The sequence below is a fragment of the Acomys russatus genome, chromosome 6 (genome assembly GCF_903995435.1).
Source record: "Acomys russatus chromosome 6, mAcoRus1.1, whole genome shotgun sequence".
Taxonomy (NCBI): Eukaryota; Metazoa; Chordata; class Mammalia; order Rodentia; family Muridae; genus Acomys; species Acomys russatus.
This window is the reverse complement of record NC_067142.1, coordinates 81,379,340-81,395,630: the sequence shown is the minus strand read 5'-3', so window position 1 is coordinate 81,395,630 and position 16,291 is coordinate 81,379,340. Positions and strand designations below refer to the sequence as shown.

At 42.2% G+C, this 16,291-nt stretch overlaps 1 protein-coding gene across 3 annotated transcripts in view; it reads right to left on the bottom strand.

The window, feature by feature from the left end:
- Gpatch2 (G-patch domain containing 2) overlaps positions 1-16,291 on the bottom strand; it is a 130,445-nt gene that overhangs the window by 33,363 nt on the left and 80,791 nt on the right. For 2 of the 3 annotated variants that reach the window (XM_051148104.1, XM_051148101.1), the window contains exon 6: positions 4,928-4,995. In XM_051148104.1, the coding sequence (XP_051004061.1) occupies positions 4,928-4,995 (68 nt within the window). Of the gene's footprint in view, positions 1-4,898; positions 4,996-16,291 lie in introns of all 3 variants that reach the window. The other variant, XR_007830802.1, reaches the window with a different exon arrangement.

The window sequence follows — 16,291 nt, the reverse complement described above, 5'->3', positions numbered from 1 at the left end:
ATAAATGCTAAATTTAAAAGTGAAAAAGTATTCCCAATGAACATAACCTTCAATCCAGACAAATCTTGCTTAAAACAAGATTGATATTTACACAAAAGATAAAGTGAGTGAATATTTGCTTTATGAAGGAATTCATCATAAGGCTGTACTGAGTTATCTGTGTGTATTGTTAAAAAGTTCGTTCTACAGACAGCATTGGAAGTAGATATATTTTACATAAAATAAAAGCAGAATATGAATATAAATTTAAAATCATATTTATTTCTTTAAGATTAAGCATCATGCAAGTAGTTGAGAGAAGTCAGAGAGTAGCTAAGAGCCTGGAACACTTTGGTTTTCGAGACAGGACCACGTTATGTTACCTTGGCAGCTCAGACTACTTTTGTGATCCCTGGCAATCAATTCTCTTGCTTCAGCCTTCTAAACGCTGGCAGTAGACACGTGTGCTAGCATGTCTGGCTCTCCAATCACTTAATGAAAACAAATTTTATTTTATATTTTATAATATATATATAATTATATTTTATTTAATATTTCTATCAGGGAGTCATGTTAATTTTTACATTTTACTATTTTCATATTTAGAAAGGCAACAGCATGATGGCAGAGATAACTAAATTGTATTTTTAAAGATTATTATATTATTATTATATTTTTAGTTTTGTTCATGTGAAGACAGGTACTGACAGAAGCCAGAGGCATTGGATCCCTCATACTGAAGTTAAAGGTGGTGGTAAGCTTCCTGACACGGCTACTGGGAATTGAACTCGGGTCCTCTGGAAGAACTACATGTGCTTTTAACCACTGAGCCATGTCTTTAGCCATGTCTCAAACTTTACCATATGTAGTTAGATACTAACTTCCCTGAGTTAGCTGGATTAAGGCTTGGCACAAAGCAAAGTGTTATTTTATTAATCTGATCACATCTCCTAACTATGGTCCTCTTAGATTTTCCAGTGTGTGGTGTCCATGTTTACAGGATTCCATGTTGTAAGAGGTGTGTAGTAATGCTGCCATCAGCAAATAGCAATCTGAATTTTGTTTTTTATAATGGAAATTATCATGAACTGTTATAGTGTAGTGCTTACTATTAAATATTATTATATTAAAATCATATTATTAAAATATGATTTTAAATATGTTCGTTTATTTATTTGGCTATTGAAGTACTGGACTAAACCTAGGGTGCCCTGCACGGGACGTGAGTGCTCTACCCCTGAGCTGCAGCCCACCCCTCATCTCTGCCTTTGCTGACCAACTTCTACTCTCCTGCTCAGCAGACAGCGTTCTACACGGAGCATCCCACTGCTGCTGCTCTCTGAACCCTAGACCACCTTTCCCTTTTCCAGCTGGAGGCACCAGGGCCTTCCCCGCCGTTTCTACACAGCCTGGCAGGCACAGGGCTTTGGGCGCTGTGATCCTCTACTGCAGCAGTTCAAAACGCTCGCTCTGTTTACTCTATTTTAACTGTGACATTTGACAAGCACGATGATTTATTTTTCTATGCTTGTGCGGGTGACGCTCAAATGTGTGTGCGTGTTTGTAAGGTGCAGGCACAGGCTTGTGGACGTCCTCACACATGCTCAGCACGCACTTATCCCTGAATCATCTCCCCAGCCCCACAAGTTAAGTTGTTCTCAATAGTCTTCTGTATTTTTTTGAGATTATAAACCAAACCAAACCAAAACTTAAAGTAAATAGCAAGATTCACTGCATACGTCTTGAACTTATAATCCTGCCACGTTAGCCTTCCGGAGTGTAGGGGCTGCAGTCATGCGCAAGCAGGCCTAGCTTAAGCCAGGTGTCATCGAAGGGGAAGCACTGAGGGAATAAGAAGACGCTGGTCATCACTTTACTATGGAACGAGAAGATACTTATAAGTTAATGATGGCTTCCTGTTTTCCTACAGGTTCCTAAGTTTTAGGGTAAATCATGAGACATTACCTCAAGTACTTCCTATATTCCTGTCTAAGCATCAGGAAGGGCTGTGTCATGACAACTCCCTCAAATGACAACAACATAACCTCCAGCTCAGTGACATTCTCCATGCAAAGTTCTGTTTTTCTTTTTAACTATCAAATATCATGAAAAGGAAATCCAAGATCCGACCATCCTGCTCAATAGCAGAAGACTAAAAGCCACTTGTGGAAAGAGGCAGTGAACAGGGAGCTGTAGAAGTGAGGTGCTTCATAAGGCAAGGGAGCTCTGCAGGTGCTAAACCCACTGAGAAGGTGAGCATTGGGGACAAAAACTGCGACCCTCAATCCTGCCCCCTGGTGGTCAGCTTGTACTGCCACAGGCTGGAACTCTAAGCGACAGACTATAAAGGGCACAGGAAGGGCAAGAGAAACCACCTGCGTATCAACTACATGGCCACCAATACTGTATTGTTGACTTTACCATAGAGAAATGTTTGGCTGTGCCTGCCGCAGTCTGGGAGGGCACATGCCTCTACAGTCTCAAAAGCCAGCTGCTTTTGCAAGGCAGAGCCCTGGAAGTCTTCTCTGGGAAAAGATAGAATATTCTGCATACTGTGTATGCTTGGAAGGAACAGAACACACAGATGGTGAAGAGTCGTGAACTGGGCAGGAAAAATTCTGTCAGTAGCTGTTTACTGGACAGTATCTCCTTAGAGCTAGCTATGTGCTGACCTGCAGGGCTACTACAACTTTCTGAACCTGTATTATGCATCCTCTTTAAGCCATGATGACTGAGTTTTCTGATTCTTTTCAGTGGCCACAAAGGAGCTCTATTGACAGCTTTGAGTTAGACCTGGGTCTTCCAGGCTGAATGAGAACACATTTTTGTTTTTGTTTGTTTGTTTAGCCATCTACTCTGAAATGTTGATACAGCAGCCTAGAATGGGATACAGATGAAGTGAGAAACAAAAGCAGTCTGCCTTACATAGTATCGTTAAGCTCTTTAAAAGGCCCCGTTCTTCATTTCTTATGTGGGAGGGAGGGGGAGGAAAAATAATCTGAAGAAAAACAAAATAAAACGACTATAAACAATGTTGGTTTAAGTTTGGACCTAACACACGCTGATGCAAGTGTTTTCAAGGCGTCTTGACAAGTACAGTAGGAGAGGACTCAGCAGGAGTCCCAGGGCCACAGAGGACTCAGCAGCAGTCCCAGGCCACAGAGGACTCAGCAGCAGTCCCAGGGCCACAGACAGAAAACTCAGCAGCAGTCCCAGGGCCACAGAGAGAGAACTCAGCAGCAGTCCCAGGGCCACAGAGAACTCAGCAGCAGTCCCAGGGCCACAAGGCAAAGGGGAAATATGGGAGACACTGATCTGAAGTTGGATAAAATTGAGGCCTGTGAGTTTTATGGGCCCAGAATGGAAAGGACGATGACAGATGGGTAACAGGCTTGGCTGTGCAGGGTGTTTGCTGATGGTGGCGGATGTCAGTGGGGATATTAAGTAAGAAAGCAGGATGGCCAGATCTGAACCCAAGTCACCTGAGTAGGTAATATGCCCTGGAACCATGCAAAGCCAGAGACTGAAGGATCCCCTGGGACTCCTCAATGACATAAACTGTAATAGAGAAGGCAATGGGGTAGGAAATGGGTCAAGAGAGAGTGAGAGCTGGACTAGTGACACGGGAAGGCGAGGGAGCAAAGGCATCTGGAGGCTGAGCTCTGTGTGCTGGAGCAACACCAGTCTACACATGGGAATAATAAGGTAACAACTCCCGCTTTCTACTCCTGGAGCGTCGGAGCTGACTGAAAACCTTGGAGATCCTGGACTGGAGCAGACAGAGGAACACAGTGGAGATCAACACTGTGGCTGGCATCCTGTTCTTTCCGACTGACTCCTCTGCCCCCACTTCCCACGTGCTGGGCTGGACACATTGCCGTGCCCCACAGCCAGATCAGTGTGCTCCAGCGTCTGCGCCATCAGGCACAGGGCCAGCACCGCGGCAGCAGCAGCAATAAGGAGACACGCCCGCAGAGCGCTTACGTTCTTCCTCTAGCCAAAAGGAAGATCTAAAACACTTCTGCATCTACTTATTTGCCTCAGCTTTTGTAGTTCACCAAAACAAGATGAAAACAAAAGCTGCACACGCCATTTGGCTAATATCCTGAGTTGTCAGGTTGTTTTGGTTTAAGCTTCATCACATCAAATAAGAAAACAAGGGAGATTCTGACATCAGTTTTCTGTCTAATCCCTAGTTTGTTCTCTATTTATGGTGCAGGGTTTTTGTTTGTTTGTTTAAAGAAAACCAATAATAACTGATCTTAATTAGACTATTTTTTAAAGGAAAAGGCAATTTATTAATTAACTCATGACTTCCTATCTCACAGGCCTCGATTTCAACCAACTTCAGATGGCAGAAGAGACATATGACATCAAACCACCACCCATAACATAGGTTTTCCCAACAAGACTATTTAGAATTAAGGTTACCATCAAGAAATCCTATTTATAATTTATACTGAAGTCATATAAACTGTTGAGCTTTGTAAGGTTACCTAGTAGGCCATTTCTTTTGTTGCTAAAAGAAATACATTTTGGTTCCATTATAGTTCCTTACTGTCATAAGCAAAGGCTAGCTCGGCAGAAGCCAGAGTGGAGCCGCACCAGGGCGCCGGGGCACTCGGTGTTCACGGCGGCACTGTAGAAGGGCTGGAGTATGGGCTCGGTGAAGGGCAATGTCATCAAGATTTAAATGCTCTCAGGCAGGGCCTACATCTCAGTTAATACGGCATGAATCTCAAACTATCAACTTAAAGAATGCATTTACAAGTCCTTTAATTTCTGTCATGGGCTCGATTTGAGTTTTTCTTATACTGTTACCATCCACGTGCCTTTTTATGCTTTTAAAGTAGACACAGATTCAATCACCTTCACTCAGAAATAGCAATCCAGGTTCCTAGGAAAGCAAATGGACTAACCCAAGCAACTACAGGACACGAGCACTCACTCATGGTGGTGGGCGTCTGGGGAAAAGTGCACCATCCTCTTGTTACTGACGGGGCCAGGAGCAGACATCTGGAAAGAGATTTGGAAACAAATGACAAAAATAGTCAACTCGCTGGCCAAAGACAATGTAAGGCTGCATCTAGACAGAGGAAAAAAACAGTAATTTTCAAATCCAAAACAAGATAGCAAGGAGCAAAAGCGCTACTAAGCACAGTCCTGAGGGCTGGAGAGATGCAGAGCAGTTACAACCTGAGCTTGGTGCCAGTACCTGCCCGCAATGCCAACTGCAGGGGATCTGAAGAGCTCCTGGGTCTCCATAGAGAAGTCTTTCCATACAAATATCCTTTTGGTCTAACAGAATTACTCTCCCAGGTTTTAAGGTGCTGTCAGAGCACCACTATGACAGTGGAAATATTGTGTTCAAGAACAGCGCAGTGACTCAGCCATCCAAACCCTTTCACACTGACGTTTCTGTGAACCCACTTTAGTCCTGAGTTCCTGAACAAAATTCAAGCTCATACAAGAATTTCTGTCAAAAAGGCAATGACAGGCTCTTTTTATAAATTTTCACTAGGACAAGAATTGTCTTGGTAGTTATACTGAGTGAAAAAGAACAGTATTTCCTCATCTACCAAGTGTTTCATCTATGGTGTCAACTGTTTAAGTCTGCTTTGAACTCCACAGCATTCCTGTTGTACCCAAGGTTCGCAAATGAAGCAAAAGGCGGCCATGAATGGATGTTCCTCCATCACCAAGGATGAGGTACAAACTGACAGCAGAGGACCCTGAGTCAAGCTCCCTCATGACAAGAGTGACACCTGTTTAATTACACAAAAGCCGTTTTAGCCATGACAGAGTCAAAACAGCATGGCCTAAAATAGAAACGTTTTTGGGAAACTTTTCTCTTGCATCTCTTGAGTAACAAGGATGGCAACAGCATCCCCTCTGGCCTTCCTAGAAACACAAGCAGGGCCAGTGTACAGGCCATGACAACGAGCACCCAGGCCTGGGGCACACTGGGCTCCAGCCACATCCTGTATTCGTCTTGGAGTACAGCTTCGTGTTCGTCCAGCAGGTATCCCTGGAACGCGGTAATCCATTTTCTTCCCTGGGGCCGGAGAGAAGCCGCCTGGGCCTGTGTCATGGTTTGTTAGACGTCCATGATCACATTATCTCATGGCGGGCCTGACACTTTTATTCAGTTTACAGTATGTTCTATGTACAGGCAACTTATTTCCTTTGCCAGGGCTGCTGACAACCTTTTCCACACTATATTAATCTTGTTTACTGACTTTATCTTGGTACAAATATCAGAAAACTGAACTTTTTATCTCAGAGAAAAAATAAGCACCATGTTGACAGAAGCAGGAGCTATTTTCTAGGCTAAAATTGCTTGTTTACCTGAAGCTCCACTTATGGGAAATGGCTAAGTCTTGCTCTGCCTTCAAATACGTAATCTGAAATTTAATAAATGAAGAAATTTCGCGTATACCCATGTAATAAATTGCCTGATGAAAACAATACAGGGAAATATAATAAAACAACTTATAAGAGTTTATATCACAATACAAACATAAGCTTTCAATCCCGTCAGAAGTAATCTGACTGGATATTTCTCGGGAATAGGACAGACGTCCAAAAAGCTACAAGCTCACTTCAACTGCAGCAGATAATACACACATTTAAAAAATCAAATGCAGACATTGAAATGAATTTTCATGTATATTTACCTGGTCATGGCCTTAGAGATACACAAGTGACTATCCTCCAATCCCTTTAAGTTACTTATAATTTGCTTTTAAAGATAGGCAAAGTAGGCACATTTTAGCACTTCAAAATGAAATAACAAAGCTGGGCGTGGTGGCGCACGCCTTTAATCCTAGCACTCAGGAGGCAGAGGCAGTTGATCGATCGCTGTGAGTTTGAGGCCAGCCTGGTCTACAAAGCGAGTCCAGGACAGCCAAGGCTACACAGAGAGACCCTGTCTTGAAAAACCAAAAACCAAAACAAAACATATCACTGCTGTTACTCTGTGCAGGTCACACCTCAGAGTCATTACTCAAAATCTCAAAATCTGAACATGACATCTACAACGTATATTTCTGGTGTGAAAAACAGCGCTGATCTTAAGTCTGAGAGAACTTTAAACTTTCAATCTATTTAATATGATTAAATATTAGCATGATACATCAAGATATTAACCTTTCAGAAACATATTTAAAGAATTTTAAAAATTGATAGTGATTCTATGATTAACCCCGGGTCTATAATATTTATAGAGATAAAATGAAAAGAGGCTGGAGAGGAGACTCAGTGCTTAGAAGCACTTGTTGCTCTTGCAGGGCGCCCACGGCTTGTTCCCCAGCACCTACATGGTGCCCACAACCATCTACGGTTCCAGACCGCTGCTGCCCTCTTCTGGCCTCTGCACATATCTGCTACACACACATGCGCACTCACAGACACACAGATGCACATGCAATAAAATAATTAACCTCAAAGGAAAACAAAATTAAAAGGTGGAGGCCAGTGATACAGCCGTTACCCAACAACAACAAAACTTTCCAAAATCCAGCCATATCGTAGTTAATGTCAGAGAGCTTCACAAAGAAATCACAAGCCAGTTTAGGTCACAGCTCTTTAAATAGCCAAACTGAATATTCAGACAGCCAAGGAGTATTTTGGTTTTGTTAGCTACAGGGTCTCACTCACTATGCAGCCCTGGCTACAGTGAATCCCCTCTGTAAACCAGGCTGCCTTGGACCTCAGATCTGCTTGCTCCTGCCTCCCTAGTGCTGGGGTTAAAGGTGTGCACCACCATGTCCCGCCAGATGGCCACATTTGCTACTACCAAAAATGTCACCTCACACAATTAGGAGAAGAGCTACTTTGTGTTTCTCACAAAAACAGAGTCCTTGGGAGGCGGGGTCAACATGTATGTAATTAGTCAGTGTTAGTGATGAAGACCTCAGACGTCGTCTGGCATTGCCCTAACTCTTCAGGGTTCAGCCACTAACTAGTACTACATTGGTAGTGAGTATAGCTCTAAAGAAATTACGTTTGCTTACATTGTCTGTGCTTCTACCAATTAAAACAAAATTGCTCGGTCAGAAAGAGGATTTTTATATAATATGACTTTTCTGTTGTGATTTCAGCCTTTGCTGCTGCTGTTTGCAGCCAAGTAATTGACATCAGAAAACACTGTGGTAGTGAGAGACGCAAAACTTGACTTCAACTGTGTTAAGACCAACGATGCTGACAGAATGGAAGTACAGACAAGCGAGCGGCCCTGTCGTGAGCACCTGTCCCCTCAGTGTAACAGGGCTTATTCTTCTCCATTATGATGTTTAATGCGATGACCAGTGGTCTTCAAGGACAAACAGAACAGCTGGTGTTCATTTTCCCATTGCAAAACCCCCTGTAGGTCTCAGTTGGCAAAATCTTCTGAGTCAGAAACTGAGCTGAGGTACAGTTGGGAGATTGGAACAGAGGCTGCCCAGTATGGAGGGCACACTTCATCACTCAGGATGGCTACGTTGAAGATCCCTGCAGATGAATGCAGCTACCCTTAACAGCAGCATTAGAGAGCGCAGCTTTGGTCTCTCCCTCCAGCACCCCTTCCCATTAGCCCTGTGCTCATTTTCAACTGCACTTGAGTTGCCTTCTGCACGCTATTCTGCCTCAGTGCCCACACTGACAAACACTAACCATGGCAGGCTGCCATTCAAAAGAAGGCTTTTCAATTTGGTGAGGCCTGGCTGGTCAAAGCCCTGTAGCCTCTAGGCTAGAGGGAGGCAAGGCCTGAACTGCCTGACAGTTTGTCCAGATAAAAAGTTTCCTCATTTCCAAGGATAATGATTAATTTGACAATACTGAGGAGAGAAGGAAGCCTTTACAGTCAAGCAGGCTCTGAATGAAGGCCTTAACTAATGTGTCAGTCAAATACATGTGACAGGAATTAAGGAAAATAACCCAACAAAGACAAGTTTATGACTTTGAAATTGGCATGAGAAGCAAGAACTGGGGGCTGGGGGTAGGGGCTAGAAGACAGAGGGAAGCTGGTTCTGGTGCCAGTCTATAGAGTTTTCTTCATTTTAAAGGAACTAACTCGCCTATAAGGCAGGCCGGCAGGCGGTTCTTACAGTTATACCTACAGGCTCTCCAGGAGCACTTCTGCCAAGGCACCTGTGCCAGCCCTGCCGCTGTCACAGCTTTGCTACAAGGCAGATGGGTGAGTACAGTGCTCCACTGTGCCACCCACATTCACAGTATTACAGATTGCTCACAATCACAAAAGGTGCAGTCTAGGTTGGACGGGGAAGCAGAGGCAGGTGGATTGCTGAGTTTGAGGCCAGCCTGGTCAATAGAGCGAGAGGTAGAGGCAGGTGGATTGCTGAGTTTGAGGCCAGCCTGGTCTATAGAGTGAGAGGCAGAGGCAGGTGGATTGCTGAGTTTGAGGCCAGCCTGGTCTATAGAGTGAGTTCCAGGACAACCAGGGCTACACAGACAAACCTTGCCTGGAAAAAAAAAAAAGGTGCAATCTTTAGGCACAGAACGTAGGTTAAAGAAAATAATGGTTATAATTACTTTTAAAGCAACACGAGAAAAAAATTACTGCGGAACAACTTATAAAATCCACAAAAGTGAGGAATAAAGGGTGGACTAGTCCCTCTAGGAAAGCAGCTCTGCGCAGTTTAACCCCTTCGACCTTGGAGTCATCTGAGCAGTTTCAAGAAACTTTTTCTAAGAGCTGTTAAAACAACAACAAAATTTTCCTAATACATATACATATGTGTGTATGATATATGTATGTATTTATACACACACACACACACACACACACACACACACACACACACACACACACCAATATATGACTAAACAAAACGATGTAATGATTTCCAAATTTCTCACTGCATACAGTTTCTCCCAGTTAACAGTCTATATGAACTGGGATTTAGAACTACTATCCCATTGGGATATTAATCATTATAAGGAACAAACGCATCAACTCATGTTTTGGTGTGATTACTAACAATGCCTGCATTGCTTTTTATGACAGTAATTACTCACCTTAGTGAGTACTCTCGGGGCTTCAACAGAAAGGCTGCACCTCTGGAACTGAGCGGACAGTGGCAGCTGCTTTCATACTGGTTCACCTTTTTCTAAGTCACAATCTAAACTTTAAGCTGCTCAGAACGATGCTCAGGCGGGCTTTCACTTTCCATTTAGTTTCAGCAAGCTATGAGTGGCCTCTACTGGCTGACCAGGGGCTTCCAGAATCCCACATGTATGCAGCTTGCCACACCGACGGTCTTAGGAAGGCAATGTGCACTGACATAAACTCTGTACATGACGCTGCACTTAAGAGCAAATGGACACCGACACAGTGCTTTAAGATTTCATGGAATCTGAGTCATTAAACTACACTGAGAATTTACACGTTCTTTCCAACTGGCAATTTATATGCCACAAACACACACTTTTTTATTCTATCCAAATCAAAGCAATTCACATGTACTTTTAAAAATAAATGTTTTCTGTGACTCATCTTTTAAAACATACACGTTCAGAAGAAACAAATCTCTGCTCAAAATACTGTGTATGTGTAAGCCTCACAAAATTATCTGGTAGGCAAACACAAAGAAAGACAGAACTAAAATTCTCTGACATCATTTTCAATCTAAAAAAAGGGCTGACATTTTGTGTAATGGTTTATAAAAAATACTATGCTAGAGGGCTGGAGAGGTGGCTTAGCAGTTACGAGCATTTGTCGCTCTTGCCGAGGACCTGGATCCCACACCAGCACTCATATAGTTTCTTACAACTGCCTGCAACTCTAGTTCCAGGTAATCTGATACTCTCTTCTGGCCTCTGGGGGTACCAGACATGCACAACCATGCAAACAAATACTCACATAAATGCACGAAACAAAAATAAACCAATCTTTAAATACACAGAATCCTGGAAACACAGCAATACAAAGGAGAATGTAAAACATTATTACCATGCTTAGGTTTGGGTAGAAGTATTTTTGTTCCCCAAACTTAACAGCAATTAAGAAAGGGCTAAATTATTTTTTAGTTATTTATTTTTATATGTATAAGTGATTTACCTGCAGGCATGTCTGTACATCACATGTGTGTCTAGTGCCAGGGAAGCCTAAAGAGCATGCCAGGCCTCCTGGGACTGGAGTTACAGACAGCTGTGAGCTACCATGTGGGTGCTGTAAACTGGACCCAGGCCATTTGGAAAAGCAACCAGTTTTCTTAACCTGTGAGCCATCTTTCCAGACTCAAAAGGATTGAATTCTTACTAGTACTACTAGCAGTAGGAAAAGTCAAATCAGAATCTTAGATGGAGAAGAAAATGTGCTGCAAGTTTTGATAGCTCCTGCATCTGTCTATCTGCTACACCACATGCATATATACACATACACACATACATACATATCTGTCTGAACTTTAGCTGTACTCATCCGTTTCCTATAATCCTCTCATACAGAAGAAAACTATTTTTTAAATATATCAACTTAACTATGTTTGGCTGACTTCCTCCCTCTGTGCTCAAGTGTCAATTGAGTACATTGTCAAATATGCAGACTGACGTCAAAGAGCAGCTACATTTATTTTTAGTTATGGTTCGCATATGTCACAACATTACAAAGAATTCAGTCCCATTCTCTTAACTGCTCAAAAGTGCTCACAGGGTTATTTGGCTGGCACATAAGAGAACCTTCCAACTCACCAGACACCACTGGGACATGACACACTGACCTGCTATAAGCCCTGGTTATTAGCTTGAAATACACAGCACACATTGTAGCTCACAATAAGTATTTGTATACAGAAATTCTATCATCTCTCTGTATACTTAAAACCTTCCTTAAAATAATATTCAACCATGGAAAAGCATTTAAATAAAAGATAATGCTTCATTTCCTTCCTGCTACACATATAATGCAGAATGCAGAAAAGCATCTTGTACCTATGTGTTCATTGGTACAGTCTATTATATAAAGGGTAGATGTAGAAAACAAAAGCGATGGCCAGAGTTTTCTTTTCTAGGGAGAATTATATTGCAGAGCCTGGTACATGAAAAACCTTCTTTTTTATATATATTTGGTTGGTTGTAAGAGAGGACAGAGGGCTATGTTTGAAGGTAATGGGATTCAACACCCATCTTAGGACATAACAAATTATTATGATAGCTTTTTGGACCAAAATTCTACGTGTATATTAAATACTATTTTATCCAAGAATCTAAGGCAACTAGGCAGATTTTCATGTGCTTAGGTAAAAATTATTTTTATACAAGAATAACATGATAGTAACACTTCAGTATTATTTTCTATGCACATTAGGTAATAAATAAAATCACATCATCACCTGCTGCTCAGTCACCAGATGCATGCATTGTTTCCATTGTGTTTTTTCAAAGTGTTTTGGTAAGGAAGCCAACTTGTTAGTAACTTCTCAACAGGCCAATGGTGTTCTGTGGAATCTTGAATTAAATTAAGGGGAAAAGGTCACAGTTGATCTTGATACTTAAAAGATAGTTTTTAAGAATCTCAATACATTCATAGTAGTCCATGAGGAAAATACAAATGGCATCCACATTTTAAGCCAGTATACATTTAGCAAAGAAAACAGTTAGAAATAGCACAGTCCCCAGGCTGCTCTACTGAAGCGAGCAGCAGGTGATTGCTTAGTCCTGTGATGCAAGCCAGTCTGGACCACTTGTACTGTAGGGAGCCTTAAACTTTCCATAAGTAAAATGTATGACTCTGACCTGAGAGGAGAAGGGAAAGGTTAAAAGCACAAATATTTGAAACATACTCTTCAAGATATAAATGAGGGAATGGATAAATTATCAAAGAAGTGGAGTTTAAATGACTATGTAGTAAAATTATGGTCTCAGGATATTACATACCCAGCGAATCACATGGTCACAAGCATATGTTTCTATAATACTCGATGGTAGACAAGAAGTTTAAACAGATGTAGGCAAATAATCTACTTCAACTTGAGTTGTGGTCAGGCAGTCATGTGCAAGCTCTGGTCTAATAGCAGCATATGGAGTTGCAAGGCAAAGTGCCTGTGAAAGAATGTATGTAGAGGTATTTTAATCCAGCAACATAGCTGCTCTGGCAAGGGATCACATCCAAATGCCTTCCTGGTCTGTGTGATCTGACTGGAATGACAAACCTTTAATCACAGACACAGCCTTAGTACACACCTTTAATCTTAAACAATGAAGGTAAAGTTAAGTTTGTGGAAAGAAGAACCCATGTTTGAGAGTGATGTCTCATTGAGAAGCAGGCAAAGTGGAGAATCAGAGAAAGACTTGGCATAATGAGTCAGAGATAGGATATGCCTCTCACAAGGACAGGAAAGAGAAGCTACTTAAAAGTAGTAGAGTTGAGACAGAAGAGTAGGTTGAGAGAGAGAGAGAAAGAGAGAGAGAAGAAGAAGAAGAAGAAGAAGAAGAAGAAGAAGAAGAAGAAGGAGAAGGAGAAGGAGAAGGAGAAGGAGAAGAAGAAGAAGAAGAGAAGAAGAAGAAGAAGAAGAAGAAGAAGAAGAAGAAGAAGAAGAAGAAGAGAAGAAGAAGAAGAAGAAGAAGAAGAAGAAGAAGAAGAAGATGATGATGAAGTGGATTGAAGGAAGAGAAAGAGGAAGAAGAGGAGGAGGGGGAGGACAAGAGAAGGCAATCCAGGAGAGTACAGTAGAGAACACGGCAGTAGTGTAATACAGGCAGTTTGGTGCAGTTCAGTTAGTAGAGTTTAGAAACAGAGCAACTCAGGAGAAGCTAAGAGAAGCTAGACTGAATCAGTCAGCTGGGAGAGGAGACTGAGCCAAAACAGCTGAGTTGAACCAGCAGCCACAGATCAGACTGAGCTAGAAAGGGTGACCTTATTCAGCCGCAAGTCTCCAAGACAAAAATTATATCAGGTGAGAAAAAGATACTTTTACAGTTAGGTGGCATTTGTTCGCTGGTGTGTGTTACATACTCATGTCCATTTTAATTTTTATTTTTTTAACTAGGAGTGAAAGAAAGGCTGAAAGAGCCAAGGCTTTCTCACTCTGGTTTCTTCCCTTGAGTAAGTCATACCACTTAATTATGGTCTCCAGGAATTAAGGACGAAAATCAAGCCCTGTTTCAGGTGGCTGTTATTTGGTATCCCGCTGAACCAAGTTCAATCCTTATTGGCAATAAGAAAGTCAGCTATGCCTATCGAGTTCTATCTTTCATCTTAGAAAATTGGTCATTCAACTGCTCAGCTCCCACCAGTGAGGAGAGAGAGGGAAACACTTTTCTCTACATCCAGATCTGTGCTGGCTGTTCTGGAAAGTCTAAAGAACTGCACAACAAAAAACCCCGCTGGCTCAGCAATTGCAAACTTAAAATATATGAAATCAACAGCGATTCAGTGACTACCAAGCCAGCCACACTACAAGAAGAGGCTTTCTGATAATGCCCAAGCAGGCAGATGCTGTGTTTAGTTTTTGTTTGTTTTTGATCCACCAAAGAATCTGAGAGCTGAGTTAAATTTTAGGTGATAAAAGAATGTAAATGCAAAATACAGACACAAGGAGCAGTGTACTGGAAGTGAGGAAACGAACCTTACTTGAAAGCCATGGGAAATACAGACCAGACAGATACTGAAGGCTCAGATGTCTCAGCATATTGTTCATCCTACAGATGATTTATGTTCAAGTCTTTCAAAATGCTAAGCTTGAATACATGCTACCTGGCTGATACTGCCACACTCTACTAAAGTTAGCCAACTCAAAACTAAAAAGAAAAGTAGATTTTCACATGTTAAATCTTCCTATTTTGGTCTCCACTAAATCCTCACTGCTAGGTGCTTTCTGGCTCTTCCCTTTAGGATGTGGAGATGTGGAGTCCAGGTCCCTCTGCACACTACATTAAAAGGAAATCCCCTCTTGCTTCTGTCCATTCTGGCTCCTGTGAAGCATCAAGAACCAGGCTGAAACAGGAACCAGGAAGAAGCTGCATTCTAAACAGCTCTTGTGTCTAATCAAGCAAGGTGGAAGGATCAAGAGGCACATGGAGCCAAGGGCTGGCTCCCTAGGAAGGCACAACTGCAGATATAGCATGGCTCCCTAGGAAGGCACAACTGCAGATACGGCACAGTTCCCTAGGAAGGCACAACTGCAGATACGGCATGGCTCCCTAGGAAGGCACAACTGCAGATACAGCATGGCTCCCTAGGAAGGCACAACTGTAGATACGGCACAGCTCCCTAGGAAGGCACAACTGCAGATATGGATGGCTCCCTAGGAAAACACAACTGCAGATATGGTATGGCTCCAGGAGAGGACTCACACTTGAGATATCCCCTTTCTGTTGAAAAACAAAAGTAAAAAGAGCACACTTGTGGAAGGCAGGAAGACCGCGAGACAGTACTGCTGGTCCCTGAAGGCCTGACGTGTTTGACACGTGACCCAGGAATCTCTACTAACAAGTCTACTGATGAGCAGTCTTGGAACCCGACCAAGTGTAGTATATGGGCATTAGTAGCAAACAGCTGGAATCCATGGGATACTGTGTTCTATCATGATAATTGTTAGTGTACATAAAGCAAGACTAGAGACCTTACAAATATGGGAAAGCAAGCAAGCAAGAAAAGGGCACATCTGGAAACATGGCACAAGCAGAGGTGAGTATCATGGGCACCAACAGTGGTCAGCTCTGATAAAATGTTAATGAGCATATTAGAAATGCAGATCTATATTTATTTTATAAAATACACTAATTTTAAAGAACAGTTACTTTATGAATTAACATCTTACATCGTCCAGCCTAAACCACAAAATCTACCAATTTCCATGAACACACAATTACTGATAACACTGGCTGATGATTCAGACGCTTTCCAATTAGTGGAAAGGTCACCAACTTAAATAAAACAGACTATCGAATCTAGCTCAGTGGTGTCTGAGTTGCATGTGTTACAGCTGACTTGCTTTTCTTGGCCAATTTTTAGGGCCTGAAAGAAAATGCAGACCAGCTGGGCATTGGCTGGAGAGACAGAAGGAGTGAGCTGCCTTCTTCAGAAGCACTTGTGTGCCTTCCCCTGGTATCACACAGCATGAAAAGCCTTGGAGTCTTAAGTCTGCATGCAGTACTGTCTCTCCACTCTGACTTCCTGCATTTGGGTTTTTCTTATATTACTCACCGACTGCCTTGTGTTAGCATTACATCCATATGTTTATTTCCTCTACAGTAGTACACATTTTTCAAGAGCAGAGGTGGGTCTAATCTGCCATTTAATGATCATCAGGATTTTATACATTTGTCTACCATGTCCTAAATCACTTAGAGGTATAATTACTGCTGC